Here is a 20096-nt window from a genome sequence, read left to right as displayed (position 1 = left end):
GTGACCAAATGGACCCTGTCTATTCTGTATCTTTAATTCTTAAAGGTAGTGTCATAGTAGGATCTATTTTACGGTGCAATTCACCTCAAGTGTTGATTGAACCTGGCTTAAGTTATTATGCGGTTCATGCATGGAGTTCAGTGTATGTGCACACATAAAAAGCTACACTTTATTAAGTCCTTACATAGAGATTACTTAGTATTTTCATCAATTTTCTGAAATTATCCCTATTCTTATTGTAAGCAAAACGAGTGGAAAAAGCTCACAAAAGTGCTGAGAATACTGAGGCTGATGTTTCACGTGAGAAGTACATACCTTTTTGAAAAGTGTGAAATAGAAATTTCAGTCACATATCTCTATTCTTATTTCTCTGTCATATGGAAATAATCCTTAACTGAAATGAAGCCATAGTTGAAAGTTGAAGATGAAGTGACAGTGCCCAAACAGAAGCAAGGCAGAATTGGAGGGAAGGTAATAGTCAAGTTGGAAGGGTGAAGGATCATGAATGACTTGTAAAAAGGAAGACCATGGAAAAGGAAAGCGAATGATTTGTAAAGGATCTCTAATGCCCCTGGAAGCATCACTTCTCATACGTGCGTGACACTACAGACAAGCTTGAGAATGCTGAAGAGCGAGAGTTCCTTCCACCTGGAGTTTTTAAAATTAATTTATGTATTGTTTGAAATACCATGCATTTGATTTGTAAAAATTAAGGCACTAATGAGTAGAGGGACTTAATGATGGCAGCTGACCCAGTTCCTAGGTCAGGCACCTTGTTGGCGTGAAGCATTTTTCCTGTTGGAACAGCATTCTGACTGTTGATCAGGAAATGTAAAAGTAGTTTTGCTGATGTCTGAGGTTACTGCAACCACGCAAACTTCTTCAGTGGGTGTTTGAAGAATACAAGAGGCTTTTAGGCATACGGTAACACCAAAAGAATGGCAGAGAGACAGGCTGTTAGGAAATGAGAATGAGCATAGATTAGGGGGGCCAAAAGCAAGTAGTCCATAAGAAAATGGAAATGTTGAAAAAACTGAATTAACCTTTATAGGTATTATAACATACTGTCTTATTTTGTCATCATCATAATCATCAGTATCATTGATTCAATATAACAATAAAAAATACTTTGTAAACTTAAAATCTCACATGTCTGTGAACTATATAGATCTGGGCATTATTACTGTGGTGTTAGGTGCTTTAGTGTTAGGTAGTCATGTAGAGATGATGAGAGAAATGGACAAGTAAAAGGAAAGTAATGCTTAAAAGAATTCATATGGCTACCCAGAAACTTTAGGGTTAGAGAACAATACCATAAAGAGGGCAGGGGGGGAACGAGGAAAAAATAAATGTTTATTTTATTGGCAGGTGGATGTGATTGACCATGTTTTCTCACTTGTCTGCTCTCATCTTCAGATGGGTAGTTCTATTCACTACTCGTTTCTTGGAGGTATTACAGGACTGGCTTAGACTCTAGCAAGCTGATTAGAGTATAATTGCAGCTTTGCTATATTGAGGCAGCAAGCCCAGTGGTTAAGAGAGCATAGGTTTGACATCAGTGTTGAGGTAGAGTCCTGAGCTGTTACTTGAACTGGAACAAAGAGCTTAATTTCTGTGAGCCTCAGTTTCCTCCTTTCTAAATGAGGTCAGTAATATTTATCTTTCAAGACTGTGGATTGAGGGAGATCTATGTGAAGTGTTGTGCCTGAAACAGTGATTAAATAAACAGTAGCTGATGTGAATGGAAATGAGGATGTAGATGATAATGATTTCAGCTTGAAATTAAATGGCTGTAAAGGACAAATGCATACAAAAGACACTCTAAAAAAGTGACTTACACCACTGAATATAGTATGAAAACTTATTACATTCCTGCTTGACAAGTTTTTAGGTATGTCCCTGTCTAGCATGGAAATCAAAGTCTATATCAGAAAGGAATAGCAGATTTGACTAAGGATTCTGAGTTACTAATGAAAACCAGTGCTACGACATGACTGTCGAGTGAACAGTTTTAAATTTAAATATTAGATTTTCTTTTATCAAGTACGATTGCTGAATATAAAGTACCCATAGTAATGGAAGATAATGTCTAATGAATACAACTTTTAAAAAAATTAAATACAAAATGATCAAAACTCCTTCGTTTTTTTTTTTTTTTAAGATTTTATTTATTTATTTGACAGAGACAGAGATAGCGAGAGCAGGAACACAAGCAGTGGGAGGGGGAGAGGGAGAAGCAGCCTTCCCCCCGAGGAGGGAGCCCGATGTGGGACTCGATCCCAGGACCCTGGGATCATGACCTGAGCCGAAGGCAGACGCTTAACGACTGAGCCACCCAGGCGCCCAAAACTCCTTCGATTTTTAATGATACCTCATGAGAGAGTTCTCCATCAAATTTGTATACCTAACAAAAATATATTTCTGCCTTTCCCCACATGAGTAGTGAGGAACTTAGCCTTGGAATGGACAGATAGAAGTTCCAATGAAAAGTAAAAAAGTTACATTCCATCAGAGTATACTTGTCCCCAGTTCCAAACAAATACTCCAGAACTTGTGAAAATAAAATGGACTAAAGCAGGCCAGCCTACTGGGAACTAAATTGTAAATAAGTCCAGTCTTACAAATGGTTGCATTGACTTTACCCATTCATTTCTATCCAGAGGTCAGTTTGGAGAAGGACCATGTTACTGAGATGAGAGAGTTGATTTCATGAAGTCCCATTGCTTGAGACCTCAAATCCAAATGACTTCCAAGTTAGGATACACAGCATATTTATAGTCCTGACTATCCCAATATTGGGCTCATCTGCATGTATTCTCCATAACTGATAATGACAAGCAGAGTCCAATCTACAGTTTGAGATCTTAAAGGCAGGATCACATGAAGATGAGGGGACAAGAGTGTGTAACTGATGTATTTGGTTTGTGTTATTAAACTTCTTGAAACTCGACTGCTACATACTGATTTTCCTCCTTAAATATGTAAACCAGAGCTCCACGGAGACCTCAGATCTTGCAGTTGTTTGTCACAGGTAATCTTGTGTTTTCAAAGAAAAACCTTTATTTTCCTTTCTAGAACTGGTACTGGTTATTTCATCGTCATAAAATCTTGTAATTATGCCTACTGATTTGCTTGTAATCACCCAGGTTGACTTACCCAAAGACACACAAAACAGGCAGGCAGGTAGACAGACACTCGCCTGCCCTTTCGGCGCTAGCAATGTGATTTCCTCTGTACCCCGCTCTCCTCCCCCTCCCAACACGCACATACTCACCCGTCTTCCTTATTATACTAATGAACATTTCCTCGGTGCTCACCCAGCTCTCGCTAGGGTGCTCAGTGGTGTCATTTACAACATACTGAAAAATGAAAACGATATCCTCAGGGGGGCGTAATGTAGGTCTGAAAGGGAAAATACATTCCCTGGCCGGGAATTGCTTAAACATTCAGAGCTGGTGAAGTAGTTGTGTAGAGGTTGGGGAATTTCCCCAGCCTTCCCCACTTAGCCAAGGGAGGCTAAGTGAGCCCCACTGAGACGCGCAGGATCCGGGACTTACCTCTTCGGCCACTGGGAGGCCCTCTGCGTTCCCCTTTCTCCGGGGCCTGGCTGCAATTACTCACTCGTGCAGTGGCACCAGCCTTCCACCAGGGAGCCGCGGATCAGCTCTCCCGCCCGCCCCCTCCCCCCGCCCCCATCTGCAGCTTGCTGGCTCTCTCTTTCTCCCTCTCTGTCTCACTCTCTCTCTTTCTCTCCGTCTCCTGTCGGAGCACAATGAAAGCCTGTGTATCGCCGTGACTCCGGGCGGCGGAGCCAGTGTCAGCAAAGCGGCTAACAACAGACGGGAAACAGAAAGGAAAATACAAGCTACTTTTTTTTTTTTTTTCCATCTATAAAGCGGAGCAATACAAGAGATAGAACCACATTGCTTATTGCGAGTCCAGACCCTCAGATCCACTGGCCGGGGATGGAATGTACAAAAGTGGACAGAAAAGTGGCTGGACATGACTCGGTGCAATTGGCTGGAAGTTTGTAAGTTTGACCATCGTTTGTAAATTACTCTCAGAAGAGTTTGTCTCTCTTGATACTGTGTTAGAATAGAGCCGGGGGTGAGGAAGCCTAAGCGGGAAGGAAAAAAATGTGTTGAAGGATCTCTCTCAGTGGCTAGCGACTTGATCAGACTGCTTTCATTTAAGGCTAGGAAACCTTAGAGGGAATGAGGATTTTACCGGTGATTGGATTAGCTGAAGAAAAGAGCATGGTCCAAAAGTCCAGTTACTGACATTGTTAACAATTGAAAAGCCATCTCCCTCTTTTGGGAGAAGACAACATCCTACAGTACCCCAAAGAGGAGAAAACACCGGAGCCAAAGGAAAGGGAGGAAAAATTAAAAGCCAAAAGACAGCCTCTCTTGATTTTTGTACATTCTGAACATTGACTTCGAAAATTTTCTGAAACAGCACTTTTTTTTCTCACCCGAGGAAAAGTAAAGGCTGCAGGTTACATAGACGTGGTAGAGCTGTGTTTCTCTGCAGAAACATCCCCATAAAATTTTTTCTGAAACAACTAGGTGAGGGGGAGTCCAGCTCTCTATTAATACCCCTCTCAATTCCCTTTGCTGTCTGTTTCTGTCTCTGGCTTGACAAAATCCCTGAATTCTTGCTCTAACCCCCAGATCGTGTGTTTACAAAGTACCTAGTGGCTCTCGTCAGCGTGGTGGGGGAAAAAAAAAAGCCCCACCAACTCTGTCCAACTTCTCAAGAGCTGTCAAATGCAATTAGAGTAAGTTGATAAGGGTTTGTTTCCAACTAATCCTCTGCGATTGGTTTCTGTTCTGTCTCCTCACCCTCTTTTTACTAACTCCCCTCCCCCACACCTTCTCCACTGTTCCCCCCAACCTCTGAAGACCTCTATTCATGTGGCCCTGAACACTGAGCTCACATTGTCAAAAACAGATTTGGCTGCAATAGCCAGCAGTAGCCTCCTTCCACCTCACCATCCCAGAGGCAGCACTGTATCCAGTAAGATGGGGGACACAGCGCCCCCACAGGCCCCCACAGGAGGGCTAGGGGGGGCCCCTGGGGCGGGGCTCCTTGGAGGGGGCTCAGTCACCCCGAGAGTGCACAGTGCTATCGTGGAGCGCCTCCGGGCTCGGATCGCCGTCTGCCGCCAGCACCACCTGAGCTGTGAAGGACGCTATGAACGTGGTAGGGCTGAGAGCTCAGACCGGGAACGAGAGAGCACCTTGCAGCTCCTGAGCCTGGTACAGCATGGCCAGGGGGCGAGGAAGGCTGGCAAGCACACCAAGGCCACCGCCACTGCGGCCACCACTCCTGCCCCTCCACCGCCCCCTGCTGCCCCTCCTGCAGCCTCTCAAGCCGCAGCGACAGCCGCCCCACCGCCCCCACCAGACTATCACCATCACCACCAGCAGCACCTGCTGAACAGTAGCAGTAATGGTGGCGGTGGTGGGATCGACGGGGAGCCGCAATCACAAGCTTCGACCCCTGGGGACCAGAGGAACTCAGCCCTGATTGCGGTAAGGCACCTGGTTTTCTCATGATTCTGGCTGTGGTCCGGTGGCCGCTTGTGAGGGTAGAGCTTGCCTTGGCCTGAGGCGGAGTGGACGGCAATGAAAAGGGCCAAGGTGTTACCTGACTACCTCCGAGGCCACTGGGTAGGCCGTTGGTGCGGTTTTACACTCTTACTCATCGAGTTCTGCTGGTGCTCATTCATGGGCTTTCCTACACTCGTAGGGTGTCGCTTAGGCAGTAGAAAGCCCGAGTTTTCCAGAGGCCCTCTGGAGTCAAGAGGTGGGTAGGCTGGCAAGATCTGAGTGAGCCACTGAGGAAGGCCCTGTCCTCACAGATCCTCCTGTTTTGGCTAGCCAGCTCTGATTAGGCCCAACAGCCGTTCTTCCGCCTGAAGGCATCTGTCAGTCCCGCTGACCTTCATTGAAGCCTTTTCCTTCTTTTCCCTTTTCCCCTTCCCCCTTTGAAGTGGCCCCTTCTTGGGTTAAGAGACCATAAGTGGTGGTCTCTAACACAGAGAAGTTCCATGAGTGTCCCCTCAGTCAAAAGCAAACTGGGGGGGAAACATCCCCAAGACCGGTGAGGGAATGTTTTTGATAGGCTTGCTCCCTGATTTCCCACGGACGCCCCCACTGCGCCCTCCCACCTCGCTTCTTTTCCCAGGCCCCACAGTCAGGTAGCGCCGGCTGGCAGCGTTCATGACTGTGGGCAGGCACGAAGGGGCTGTCTCCGCTCTGTCATCCTAGGAAGTACCTTGTCTTCAGCCACTCCTGCTGACAGGACATCAAACCTGAAAGTTCTGATGAAGTTTCTGGCTGGGAGTTCTTCCTCAGAGGCACAGACACACCCCATCCCAGAGGGAGTATCCCTTGAATCATTGGTTCTCCGTGCCAGTCCAGGTCAGGTGACTGCCTGCCCTGCGCGGCTTCCCCTGGAGCTGCCGGGCCAGTGGCCTCTGGGTAGAAGGTGGAGCCCTGCCCCGCAGCCCGGCAGGCTTCCTCCATTTCTGAGGTCTGTGGGGCCCCTGATGTTCTGTGTCCGCTCGCAGTGCAGCTCCAGTTTGCCCAAGCCAGCCCTAATGAAAGTCAGCAGCGGGAAATGGCCATGCGAGTCTGAAAGTACTGAAAAAGCCCAAAGAACAGGAGGGCAGTGCGTCGAGCTCCTTTCCCAAAGGAACTTGAAAAGGAGCTCGAGAGAGAGGACACCCCCCCCTCCCTGGCCCGGCCTATGGGATGCTTCTTTGTGGCTCCTCCTGATCCCTAGCCCGGGTGTGGGGTGATGAAGTTTCCAGAAATTCTAGGAGCTCGGGTAGTGGTCTTCTGTCCCACCACACACACATTTTGCTTGGGTTGCCTAGAACTGCAACTTCCTGGCACGAGTTCCAGATGAAAATTATCTGCTAACAGTTAAACTGCCCAGTGTTTGCTGTCTCATCCTTGAACACAGTTAACCTGTGAGGTCCTGTTAGAGCTTCAAGGCCTAATTTCCCTTCCCCAGCACCTGTTCCATCCCCATGTCTCCCTGGAATTCCCTAGGAGAGCAGTGGGAGTTTGTTTTGTGAAAGGGAGCTGCTGAGGTGAATGGGGGTGGGGGTCAGGGGAAGTCACTCAAATGAAGCGAAGAATGAGGTTTGTATGTATGTGTGTGTCCCTGGCATCTGCAGCCAAAAGTATCTAAATGCCTTGATTGTCCCCAGTAAATTTATAATCTGTCTGCAAGTCTCCCAATAATACTGCTTTGTGTGCTTCGCAGTCTCCTGGTAAGTGTTTCTGGGGATGATACAGGGGACGAGGCGCCCAGCCTTCTTCAGTGCAGAAGACCGATCTCTGTCCTGGGTGCCTGGGAGACTGGAGGTGGCACTCCTGTCCCAGCCTCTGCAAGGAAGGTGGCATGTCTGCTTACGGCCGTGTTCTTTTGATTTTTGCTTTTCTCCAACATGGACGTAAAATGAGGCTGCCTCTTTTGGGGGGCTGAGCTTTGGGATGCAAAATGAAACCAACCAACCTCAGTGGTTATTGTAACTACCATAGTGACATCCATGCTGGGAGTAAGGGAGAGGACGGGGTCCTGCCTCCCCCGACTGAAGGCTTACTGCTGCAGAAGCCAAACGTGGCTGTTGTACCACTCGGGTTCTAAGGGAGAGTCTGAGCTCTCCCTCCCAACCACCAGCCACCTCCTAAAACGTTGCCTTGGAGGAGACCCCTCTCCAAGCACAGCGATGATGAGAGGGGCCATGTGAGGAATAAAAAGAACAGTGTATTTCTGATGGTTGCTTTTTACTGGAAACGTGTGGCATTGCACAGGTTGGTCTCCAACCCCCCTTTTGGTTATTGGAAATTCCCTTCTCCATTTTAGCTTCTAAATTTGGAGCTTTGTTACTCAGCATGGTACTCAGAGATGGGGAGGCAAGTACTGTATTAACCTGATAACATTGTGTTTGAAGGGAGGCCTGGGCACTGGGGAGTGATTCATCAAGCCCATTAGGTCTGCAGGTCCTATTTCACGCAGGCTCCTCTTATTTTCAGAAACACTATTAATTTAAAGGGGTCTTTGTGCAGAATGAGTGGCAAAATTCTTTCTTAATTTTATTGCTGTGTCCGTAACCAGATTTATTTCTGTCTGGGTGTGTTCAGTGTAGCACTTTAATAGTTAATCCGTATGACATAAGTGGCCATAAAGGTCCTTTCAGAGAGAGAGAGAGAATATTGATCATCTAAAATCAAATATGCACTGCATCCTCACATGAAAGCCCTGTATGCTGCAGAGTTGCTAGGACAATGCCTAGTGTGGAGTCAGTAGTATTTGAACGTGGATGGCAGGGGAACTTCTGGTCTGTGGGATCGCGTTGGCTTGAGGGCTGTTGTACTGCAAGAAATATATAATGTCTGGGTTTTTCCCAATAGCCTAAGTTTCAAGAACAATGCAAGAATAACCTCCAAGCCAGTTCTAATGCTCTCCACATTGCGAGCCTAATTCTGCTGCCCTTACTCAGCCAATTTCTTCGTTTAGCTCAAGTACAAGTTCAGGGGAAGCCCCATTGCTGCAGAGACTACAGGAACAGGGCCTTTCAGAGGGCCTGGATTATAGGGCTTTGAGCAGATATGCATTTCTAACCACTTGGAGCAGGCTTTAGGCACTAAATCATTTTCTGGTGAAGTATGTTTGAATCTTTGAATGAACTGTGAAACTGAATAATTGCTGGTCCATGGAACAGTAAGGTTTAGAGCTTCTGCAGTTCATTATTAATCTTTCCCTTTTGCCTGAGACAAGCTCTTTTTTCTGTTGCATAGACTGTGTTGCTAGGATGGATAGATCAGTGGTTCCAAGTCATCTTTGGCTTTAGAGATTATCTTTTCTCTAACGTAGTGTGGAGGAAAGAAAGCAGATCAGACAAGGAGTCTGCCTCCTCGATTCTGTGCCTGCTTGATCACTAACCAGCTGGGTGACCTAGGACAAGTTACTTAGCAGTCATCTGTAAAACAGAGAGAACGGTATTGCTGTCCTAGCTTGTTGCGAGAAGCAGATGAATGTGTGTTTCTGACCAGGCATTGGGAAAAGTAAAGCACTGCAGAAACGCAAGGCATTATTACTAGTATTGCTAATAATAAGCTACTAAGCAACGAATCATAATACCAGTTTTTCCAGGGATTTAAAGTATACTTGAGCTTTCAGTTGTCTGTTTTAAATGGTGAAATAGCTTTTATTGTAAATAGAGGGATTGGTATTTCAAATTTAGCTCTGCCAAGATAAGGCTGAGTATCAGTGTGCTTAAGTGTTCCTGAAGGTCCCAGGGACTCTTAGTTAAAATGTGCAATGTTGTGAAAGTGTTTAGGGTCTTTGCGCACATGTCCTTTACAGGCCCCTGCCCGGACCAGTGTCCACCAGGGCAGCTAAGGAATATTAGAAAAGTCGTTTGCACAAATGGCATGGGAAAGTTAAATACTTTGTCAACAATAGTCTAAAATGTTAATTGTTAGCTTAAGAAAGTCAAACAAGTTAAATCATTGCCAGAGTTCCCTGGTTATTTTTAACTGATGATAATCAAGTTTCCAATTGACAGTTCACTATCTGAGAGCTGTAAGTGGGGGTTTGAGAACAGAAACAGTTCATTGGGCAGATCTGGGTGTCTCTAGCTGTCTACATGATAAATATCCTCCCCAGGACAGTGATAGGAGTGTTTACATTATTTATATATGCAGCCATCATTTCCTTAAGAACTGACCTATTTTTGTTCTGTTTTCCAGAACAAAGTAATAAAGGGAGAGTTCTTATCTCTCCAGGACCTTCCTACTACTTCTTTCAAGTAAATATAATTATAAGATCTCACAAAGGCAGAAGAGTTCAAGTGGAGAGAGAAGTTGGCACAATCCTTTATCAAAAATGGACAGAGAGCTTGCTTTGACAGCGAGGGCTGTTATGTCAAGCAAGATGCCTTGCTTGTTTGGGTCAGTGTTTGTTTACAGAAGGCATCTGTGTTCTTTGAAATGATGTCCTTGTTAGGTGATGTTTTTCAAACCTTAGAGTTCTGAACCTTGAACTTTAATATTGTGTGGCTTCCCTAAGCCTGTAGACCTTTTGTAAGTTACCAAGACAAACATGGGTTTCAAATGTTCTAAGACATAATAATTAAATATGACTAAAAGAGCAGCTGTGATTAGCTGTTCTTGTTTTTAATTGTTGTTGTGTGTGTTTGTTTTTCACGCTGCTATTTAATCTCAGAAAGCCTGGGTGGAAATTTTAAAAAATCATCCGTTCTGCCATGCATGGCAATGAAGCTATCCTGAGTGGATTCTACTACTTCCTTGTTCTTTAATCCAGGCCCTTATATGTGTTCATAGGCTGGATCATGTTTAATGAAAACAATTCCAAATTCTTTCTTCTGCATTTTCATGCTAATTTCCCTCACACTCTAACAGGCTCTGTGGGAGAATAGGGAGAAATACTGCTAAGGACAAAGTCCCTGCTCGCTTACCAGTCTGCTGGGCAGATCAAGACCACATCGATAAAGGAACAGTGCAAGTACTAACTAGGTGGAATGGACCAAAACTGATGTAGAAAATCAGAAGAAAAAAGGAATAAATATTTATTGAGCCCTAGAATGTCCCAGGTACTTTTTTATATAATACCTTAAAAAAAAAAAAAACAAACAGAACACCCTGGTGAGTAAGCAACATTTGCCCCACTTCATGAATAAGGAAACCGAGGCTTGGAGAAATAGTAAATGAAAGAATTTAGTGCACAGATTTTATATTTTGACCTGTATTCGTATCCCACTTCACACCTACTAGCTTTATGAGCTTGGAGAAATAACTTCATTCTTCTTGGGCATCGGTATCTTCATCTGAAAAACAAAGCTAGTGCTCTTTAACAGAACATCCGGACACACAATAGGTGCTCAAAATATGAGTGCTGTTAGGAGTTGGTAGGAGAGAGCCCCCGGGTCAGCTCTGTGCGGGACAGCAGCAGGGCCGGGGAGGAGGGAGCCTGCGGAAACGTGCAGACGGCAGACGGGTATCAGCGTCAGGTGTGGGACAGAGTGGAGCCCGGCTGACGGGGTTGGGGTGAGTAGTGAGGGGGACAGGTGAGGTTGATCCACTCCTGGTGGGGCTGAAGCTCTGGCAAGCGTACGTCAGTAGCCCTGGAAAATAGTAGAGCAAGGAAGGCTCGGAGGAGTCAGCATCTATAAAGCAATAATAATCCTTCATACACTTGAAGACAAGTAATACACTTCCCCTCCAGCAGCCTCTTCTCAGAGCGCATTGCCTAAGTGTTCTGTATTACCTATCTTCAAGTCCCTTGAGCTGCTTAATGCCTTGCTATTTACACACTTCCCTTATTCCCAGTGAGTTATATACAGCATGACATGGCCTTTGGCATGGAAAGGAGATGGTTTTAAAAGCACGCTCGCTAGACACAGAAAAGAAACTAAAAGAAGCAGAACCAATGACACATACCTCTCTTCCCAGGCTTGCTAGGCTTTCCAGTGCAAATAAGAATTGCCCTGTGGGCAAAAGTGTCTTCTCCTGATGTGTAAACTTAGCTTCCCAACAAATGAGTTTGCCTGTTTATAAACTTGACAAAAGTCTTTTCATTAAAAAAAAAAAAAAAAAAATTGTGAGCAGAAACCTTATGAGGAGCTGTGATTCCAGATGGCCTTTGAGATTTGCTTGCTTGCTTGCTTGCTTTTTAATGCAGATGTGTTCCATATCATGTACTTGTCCTAAGCTTCAGTGGGATACATTTCCCCCTATTTGGTCCATGTTCACAGGGCACAGGGAAGGTACCCTATGGAAAAGATGGCAGAGGAGAAAAGCCAACACTTTCTGATTGAAGGTATGATGTTGGGATGCTGACCATAGTGAATGGGCTTGCTATGGCTGCCAGCTTCCACCCTTTTCTACATGTATCTAAGGGGCAGATGTGAAAGACTCAAAGCTGTTCCATTTCCTTATAGAGAGGATGAAAAGAGATGTTCACATATTCTCCACAAGTTTTAAAGAAGGCTAGAGAGTTGGGCCCTCCCAAATTGCTGAAGGAAAGGCTATGAAAATGGGCAAATAACAGTATTTACATGTACTGTGCTCTCCACGCTTAGATTCTTTGCATGTGGATCTGTTTGCAGGCTCGGTCCCCCAGAGAGAGATTCTGAACTGTCTTTGTGCTAAATTAAACATTAGTTTTCTCCTTGGGAACTCGATCTTCCATAGACGAGGCAACAATATCTTTCTGAGAGAGCTCCCAGCTAAGCATTTCCCTCAGGAAGAGACCAGCTCAGGAGCCTTTTCACCTCCTGTCTGCTTAGCTGGTGTGAGTGTGTGTTGCATAGGAGTTGTTAAGGCTAACCAGGTCTAGAAGCCCGTAGAGCAAGGACTGGTACTCTAATCCTTGGTATAATGCTGAGGGACCCACTCTGGCTTAGCATAGAATAAATGGAAATGGTCAGAGTGGCACCCAGATCATGGAAGATTTTAACCAACCATGGGAAGAGTAATTCCTTTGCTCACTGCCTCCCAAATTCTGTACCCACAGCAATGAAAGGGAGTATGTTAAATACAAGCCGTCTCATTTCTAGTTATCTCTCAACCCCAAGAGGGCTGGTTCATACTGATCTGAAAATAGGACACTATTCTATCAATTTATGGAGTAGCATAAGCCCTTAGAAAACAGACCAAATTCTTTACTCACAGATGAAAAAATTAAAGCCCATTTAAAAGAGTAGTAGAGGCTGGACTAGAAACCAAGTTTTCTATTCTGGGTTATTAAGAGTTGTCCTTTTATTAAGGACTTTTTAAAAAAGATTTATTTATTTATTTAAAAGATTTTTATATACTTATTTGTCAGAGAGAGAGAGCACAAGCAGGGGGAGGGGCAGAGGGAGAAGCAGGCTCCCCACTGAGCAGGGAGCCCCATGTGGGACTCGATCCTAGGACCCTGAGATCATGACCTGAGCCAAAGGCAGACGCTTAACTGACTGAGCCCAGGCGTCCCAAGAAGCCCTCCTTGACTTAATATTTGTTAAGAGGGGAAGTCTTACGTTAAGTGTTCTTACCACAGATAATAGTAAAAATTATTATTTTTACTAGGGCAGGAGAAAACTTTGGGAAGTGATAGGTGTGGTTATGGCCTTGGTGATGGTGGTAGTTTCACGGATGTACACTTATCCCCAGAGTTACAGAGTTGTATGCATTAAATACGAACAGATTTTTATATGTCAATCATAGCTCAATAAAGTGGTTAAGAAAAAGAAGCTCTTCGGAGCACTGAGACCACCATATAAAGGAGGTGGTGTAGCCAGCTGGAGGATGAGTGTCCACATGCAGAGGACCAGGGTACCCCTGTCACTGACCAGCTCCAGCTGCCAACACGAGAGTGAGGCCAGCTCGTGCCAGCCCATCCTCCAACTCCGTGAGCCACACGAGTGAGTGAGCCCCCGTGAAGTCAGCAGAGGAACCATCCTGCCAACGTAGAGAATCATGGGAAACATCACATCATGATTTGCAGCCAATAAGTTTTTGGGGTGGTCTGGGGTGGTTTGTAACTTAGCAAAGGTTAAGCAAATCCAAGCTGGGAAACCTTAGCAGGGGTGATGGCTTCCCCAGAGCTGGTTACTTAACATCTCCGAGACTCATTTTCTGCTTTTTATGGTGGTAGAAACTGTGCCAAAGCTTGTGAGGATTAAATGAGATAATACGCGGGAGCAGCTAGTGTGTGGTCTGGCCCGTGGGGGAGCTTCACAAACATTCCTTTCCTTGCTTGCTCCTTTGTCCCTTCTCCCTGGGCTCTGATTTGAGCCCCCCTTCCTTTGTCATCTTTATCACTCTCACTTCATGTGCATCAACATCCTTAGAGGCTCTCCCAGCTTGCTGGTCCTCCGAACAGCAATTTCTTTTTTCCCTCCTGGATGATGGCCTGGTGCTGTCATTCCTCCTAACTACCAAATTTCCAGCATTCTTATTACGCTCCAGGGAACACATCTGCCTTCGGTAGTCTCCCCTTAAAATAGAAAAGGGTTAACCTCATAAAGATGTCACTCCCCCTTGTACTGCTCTGCTGCCCTTGGGAGAGTCAAGCAGCATAGTAAATAGAGATGGGCAATGTAATTGCATTCGATCTTCGAGGTCACAGAAGACTTTGCTAGCTCCAACAGCGTGCAGGGGAAAAGGTAAGCATGTTCCATCTTGAAGAGCCGTGTTTCTGAACTCACCTTTTCTTTTCTTTTTTTTTTTGTAGCACATTATTCCCAGTCCCTCATTCTTCCCACCTTACACTTCCCAGTAAGTGAATAAACAAAGAGGACATGGTAGAGTGACACTGTATTCTACTTACTATACTTACCAGCGATAGGGTCAGAGAGTCCTGGCCTAGGAATTAGATGTTGAAGGTCCTAGTGATACTAACTAGTCGGGCAACTTAGCCAGTCCTTTTACCTCCTTGGTACTCACTTTCCTTCTTGGAAAAACAATACGGGACACCTGGTGAGTGGCTTGGATCACCTCAGAGGCCCCTTTTGGGTGGATACACTTTGAATAAGTTCCCTGGTATTTCACTTTTGCTTTTCACATTTCGGTGTCTCCTTTAAATGTATCTGTTAGGAAGAACTGAAAGAAGGAAAGGTGACAAGGGGGAGGGTGTTTTGGTTTTTTTTAAAGGAATACTAGTGAGGAGGGTCTGAAGTAATCTTGGGAGCAAGGTCCAGCTGTGGCAAAGGCCGAGTGCACAGCCCTATTAATTGCTTAACACTCTTCCTGGGAGTCATGAACAAATCACTCCGTCGCTGACCCTATTTGTTGGAGCTTAGGGTTCCAGTATGAAAAACAGTTGTAGGCCTAGAGTTTGATTCATTAAATTTCTTTTTAGAGGAAGTACTGTTTTTGTTTGCCTAGATTATGCCAGCTACACTTGGAACATTTCTGTGGGTGAAGAAGATTCCCGAATGAGTACCCTTGTGAAATAATTCATGAAATATAAAATGTGAAATGCAAAGGAAAAGACTCTTACGGAGCCTGCCTTCCTTAGGTATTGACTAGTCTGTCTGTCTCTCTCGTATACACACAACTGAAAAGTGCAGATTAATGGGTGGGATTTTATATGTGTCACCACTTCATTTTAAAAATATGTTTCTGCTTTCAAGAGGAACACAAAAGAGAGTCACTGAGAAATTGGTCTGGGGGAGGGGAATTCAATCCACTGCTTCTTTTTTTTCCTTCTTATCACTAAAACCCTAAGCAGAGAGTGTAATCACCTACTTCCCAAGGGCAGCCCTAAGCCCTTAAAACTCAGATCTGTTTAGGGATTTAATAGAACTGGAAAAAAAAGGAATGCACAGGATCTGCTCCAAACAAATCAACAGAGGAAAATGTACCCAACCAAATATTAAATCTAGAGGATTTCTTTGATAGCATCATTCCCTCCCTCCCTGTCTCTTGATTTAGTTAGAGCACAGCTCTGCAAATTGCATCTTTATGATTCCTAGAATCTTTGGGGTCTTGGATCCCATCTTGGGCTCCAGGCCAGTCCGGTACATTTTCTTTCACAAAACAAGATGAAACTAGCAGGAAGCCAAGAGGGTCATTTGGTTGTGGCTGTCATTCCATTTTGTTTCCAAGGGTAGACACACTCAGCTTCATTGTCTGTTAGATTAGAGCCTTAGAGATGGTGATTTTGTCTAGTAACTTTTAAACTCCTTAGCTTTTCTTCTAAGATTTTTTTTTTTTTAGATGAAAATGTCTCGGTATTATGCTATGCAACATTGCTTTTTCTTTTTAAAAATACTAAGATGAGGAAGTCAAGTTGCCTTTTTTCCAATAGATTGAGTCTTGCTTTTGCTTAGAAAACGTACCCCAGGTCCCCATCACACACGTGCATATGCACACCCCCCACACACACACACCCTTTTTTACCATGATTATTTTTAGTATATGGACACAAATTGGTTAATGGGTGACTTACCAAGAACACAGAATGAAGAAATACATTAAAAAGTATGGGAAAGAAGATCAGTTTTAAAGGAAATTGCTCCAGAAGACAAGAGTATGCCAAGTTGCAGAAACTAGGAAGGAGAACATTGTATCACAGCACTAAGTGTAGAGTGACAAGGCACCTCCATTCTGGTCCAAGTTTTACTGCTAGCTAAAAGAATGACCTTGTGGCCAGTCACCCCTCCTTTGCTGCTTAGTTTCCCCATCTGCAACCCAGAAATGTTGGATTCCACAGCACTTTGCTTGGCTGGACTATTCTTGTCATACAGGATTCAGCTCAAATATCACCTGCTTGGAGAGACCTTCCTGGCTATCCTAACTCACGTATACACACGGTTGATCTCTCTTTCTCTCTTCTCCTCCCCTATCACTACAGAGGTGTTGTCTTCATAACTTTTATCACCATCTGAATTTATGTCACTCCTTGTTTGCTGGTGCATTTCCTATCTTTCCCCACTGGAACGCAAGCTCTGTGAGACCAGGAAGCTTGTCAGTCTTGTTCACTACATGTGCCCCAGCCCTTAGCAGTTCCTGGAGCATTTTGGATCCACAGTAAATATTTGTTGAATGAATGATCATATCAATGGCTTTGAAACTAGAGATGTCTTTCTTTTTTTTTTTTTTTTTTTAAGATTTTGTTTGAGAGAAAGAGAGAGCGAGCATGAGTGGGGTGAGGGGCAGAGAGAGAAGCAGTCTCTCCACCGAGTAGGGAGCCCGATGCGGGGCTCCATCCAGGACTCTGGGACCATGACATGAGCCAAAGGCAGACGCTTAACTGACTGAGCCACCCGGTGCCCGAAACGAGAGATGTCTTATGAGTCTTTCAGGAAGGGAGGTATGAAAGAGAGAACGAAGAATGCGTGGTGGGCCTCCGAAGTCCCCACCTCCTGTTGGATTATGCATTTTATACATATAAAACAGCACGTTTTTAATCACACTGAAGTATATACAGAGAGAGAGCCATATTTATGGGTATAGGTATAGATATGCTTTAATGTGATTAAAAACATGGTTCTAGTGCTACAGCCGTTTGAAAGACACAAGAGTGTGATGATCATTTAAGATTTTTCCCAGATTGAAATTCCAAAGCCCAGCCTCTCCTCGGTAGAAAACATTGGTACAAGGACAAGGATGATGGAGAAGTTACATATACCGAACGACTGCCGTATGCTGGGTCCTGCGTTAGTCCCTTGCGCCGCACAGGAGAGACAAAGTTCTTATTTGATGGAGTTTACATTTTCATGGCGGGCGGGGGAGGACAGAGCGTAAAACAAAGGAATGAGATAAATTTAACTAGTGATACAGCGCACAGCTCTTTGTTCCTTCAAGCGGCTGATTGGAGATTGATTTGGATTAATTAAACGGAAGCAAATCTGGGAAACACTTCAGGAAGTAGAAAGTGATAAGCATAAACAAACAGCTACCCTCAGAATAGGAGATGGGCTCCTTTGCCAGTGCCCGGACAGCTGCCTGCACTGTGGTCTGCTCTGGCCAGTCTGTGCAAAATGCGGTTCCGACGCTCCTAGGGAGGAAGGTGGTCATGTCAGCATCGTCTGTGCTTTGGAGCTATTGTGATCGTGTCGTTAGAAGTCACTGAGATTTGAGAATTAAAGAGAAACTACGGAAAGGCAACCTTGGGGGAAAAGAAGAATATTGCCCCTCCTTTGCAATAGAAAACAAATAGGAAATTAGCATCAGGACCAAAAGGAGGTAGAGGACAGTAGGTTCTCCCGGGGGCAGCCCAAAGCAGTAAGTGTAATTTGCAATCATCGTAATAATACCCTCTTACCTGTACGCAACCCATATTGCCCACACGGAAACCCTATGCTATAAATAAGGCAAGTGGACAGGGTGCCTGTGTGGTTCTGTCGGTTAAGCGTCCGATTCTTGATTTCGGCTCAGGTCATGATCTCAGGGTCCTGAGATCAAGCCCCCTGTTGGGCTCAGCTCTGGGTGGGGAGCCTGCTTAGGGTTCTCTCTCTCCCTCTCCCTCTGCCCTCCCCACTCTAAAAACATAAATAAGGCAAGTGTAGCTTTTTAAAATTTTCATATGGGAAACAGACTCGGAGAAGTTGAGAAATGCTAATAATATCTTACTTTTGAATAACAAATTTGCAGTTTACGAAGTATGGACGCACACATCATCTCAGTTTGTTCTCTGGGGCATTATTATTTCCATTTTAGAGACTAGTAAAGGAACTCAAACTGGCCCACACTAACTCCGCTAGTGAGCAGATATGCACCCTCCTGACCCCTGGGCCTGTCTGTGCAGGGCACACAGCTGACAGAGTGGGGGAGCTGAGCCCCAAATACATCACTGAATTTGCATCTACGATGAGGGCACTGAATGTCTTGCGCTTCCAGAAGCATACCCACACATGATTTGAAGCCATGACTCTCTCAGAAAGAATGTCAATCATGAATGGAATGAGGATGTCAGGCACCCGGGGCACATCAAATCTAGAATAAGGGAGGCTGAAAAAAGGGAGTCTTGTTTTTTGGGTTTTTTTCTTTTTAAAAATTTATTAATTTGTAAAAATGAATACAAGGCAAGGCAAGAAAGCTTTTTTTAATTTAGGAAAGCCCACAATTTGCTACCCGTATTTCTTGTGGATCTAGTGAGCCAACTCACAGGTCTTGGGAGAGAGGGCTCCAAGGTTGTTATGAATAGAAACTTGATCTGGAATCAAAGAAGCAGCTTTGCCTCTGTAACCGAGATTGGTCTAAGTTTTTCTCAGTGCTCTTGCTTATTTTGGAATGAGTATCTTAGATGGAACTTAAGGGAGAGAACTGCAGCTCTTTGCTGAAAAGTGATTTTTGAATCCATTCAGATCCAAGTTGAATCTGTTTTTCATGCTGATGGGGGTTTTCTCATTACCCGGAGAAAATGCAGGAGTTCGTAATTGATGGGATTTTGCTTCGAAGTGGAATATATCTTATTTATCTTTGTATTTCTAGGGCTTGCAACAGTGCCGGATACCTAGTAAGTAAATGTTTGTTGAAATTAAACTGTGGGGAGCATGAAGTTTTGAAGGACCCCACTCCTTTCTATTTCTGTGACTAAACGTACCATTCACCTGATGTGAGACACTGCTCTTCAAGAGAGCCTTTTGGTTCAGTGTTTGTTTTGTTTTTAAATCACAGTCATTAAGTGTTTAACATGTCAGGGACTCTTCTAAGCGTTTTTAGAATATGAACTCAAGTGTCCTCATAATCACATGATGAAGTAGGTACAATCTTATTTCCATTTGACAGATGAGGAAGGCACATGCCCAGGTCACTCAGCCACGAGTGGTGGAGTCAGGATTTGAACAAAGCAGGATGATGCCACTGCCCATGTGTTTAGTATGTTTAGTTTCCTACTACATATAGGAGAAGGTCATGACACAGGTAATATCAGACTTCAGCTCACACATGACTCAGGCCTGGGTTTGGAACCCCAAGTGCAACAAGGCATTTGAAAGTCAGTAGTGATTAGAGCTAACTCATTGTCTGAGGTGCAGATGAAATTCAGAATGAATGCCTAGGGGCTACAGATTACTCTTTGAGACCGTTTCCAGCCTCCTGGTTTTCAAGAGGTGGAACACACTGGAACATGTAGGGTCTGTGAGTGACAAATAGGTTTTGACTTGCACGCCAAGGGAGGTTGGTAGTAACCCCCTGGAGGGCTGTGAGGAGGGTTCTAAGGTGTTATCCAAGCTTGGTGGGAAGAGGGCCATGGTGGTTCATTATTGGTATCTGCTCTGGGCAGAGAGAAGGCAACATGGCTGACAAGCCCCTGGAATGGATATCTTCAGGACCAGGAATCCAAGTCTGGGGGATCTTGAAGAGAGATTCCTGGTGAAATGTTAACTCATTCCATGAAGGAATACATCAAGATCTGATGACACCACTTTATGAAGTTAGTTTTGAATAGGTTAAATACATTGTAGCTTTAGGTTGTAAGTGCCTTAAAGACGGGTACGTTCCTTGAAGACATTATAACCTCTGTTCTGAGAGCTCAGGGAGAAGGTGACTGAATTTTTTTTTTTCAGTATTTTGTAAAGTGCAGTGCAAACTCAGCTTCATTCCCTCCCTGACTTGCAACCA

The 20096-nt window shown here is 44.6% G+C and overlaps 1 protein-coding gene across 1 annotated transcript in view; it reads left to right on the top strand.

Moving 5' to 3' along the window:
* Window positions 1–4886: 4886 nt before the first annotated feature.
* The window catches only part of MAML2 (mastermind like transcriptional coactivator 2), a 336388-nt gene continuing 321178 nt past the window's right edge, over window positions 4887–20096 (top strand). Inside the window, exon 1 of the mRNA XM_021679067.1 lies at window positions 4887–5537. Within this exon, the coding sequence (XP_021534742.1) occupies window positions 5025–5537 (513 nt within the window). The 5' untranslated portion in view covers window positions 4887–5024. The remainder of the gene's footprint in view (window positions 5538–20096) is intronic.

The sequence above is a fragment of the Neomonachus schauinslandi genome, chromosome 11 (assembly GCF_002201575.2).
Source record: "Neomonachus schauinslandi chromosome 11, ASM220157v2, whole genome shotgun sequence".
NCBI classification, from domain to species: Eukaryota; Metazoa; Chordata; class Mammalia; order Carnivora; family Phocidae; genus Neomonachus; species Neomonachus schauinslandi.
The sequence above is the reverse complement of the archived record's forward strand: the minus strand, read 5'-3'. Positions and strand labels throughout refer to the sequence as shown.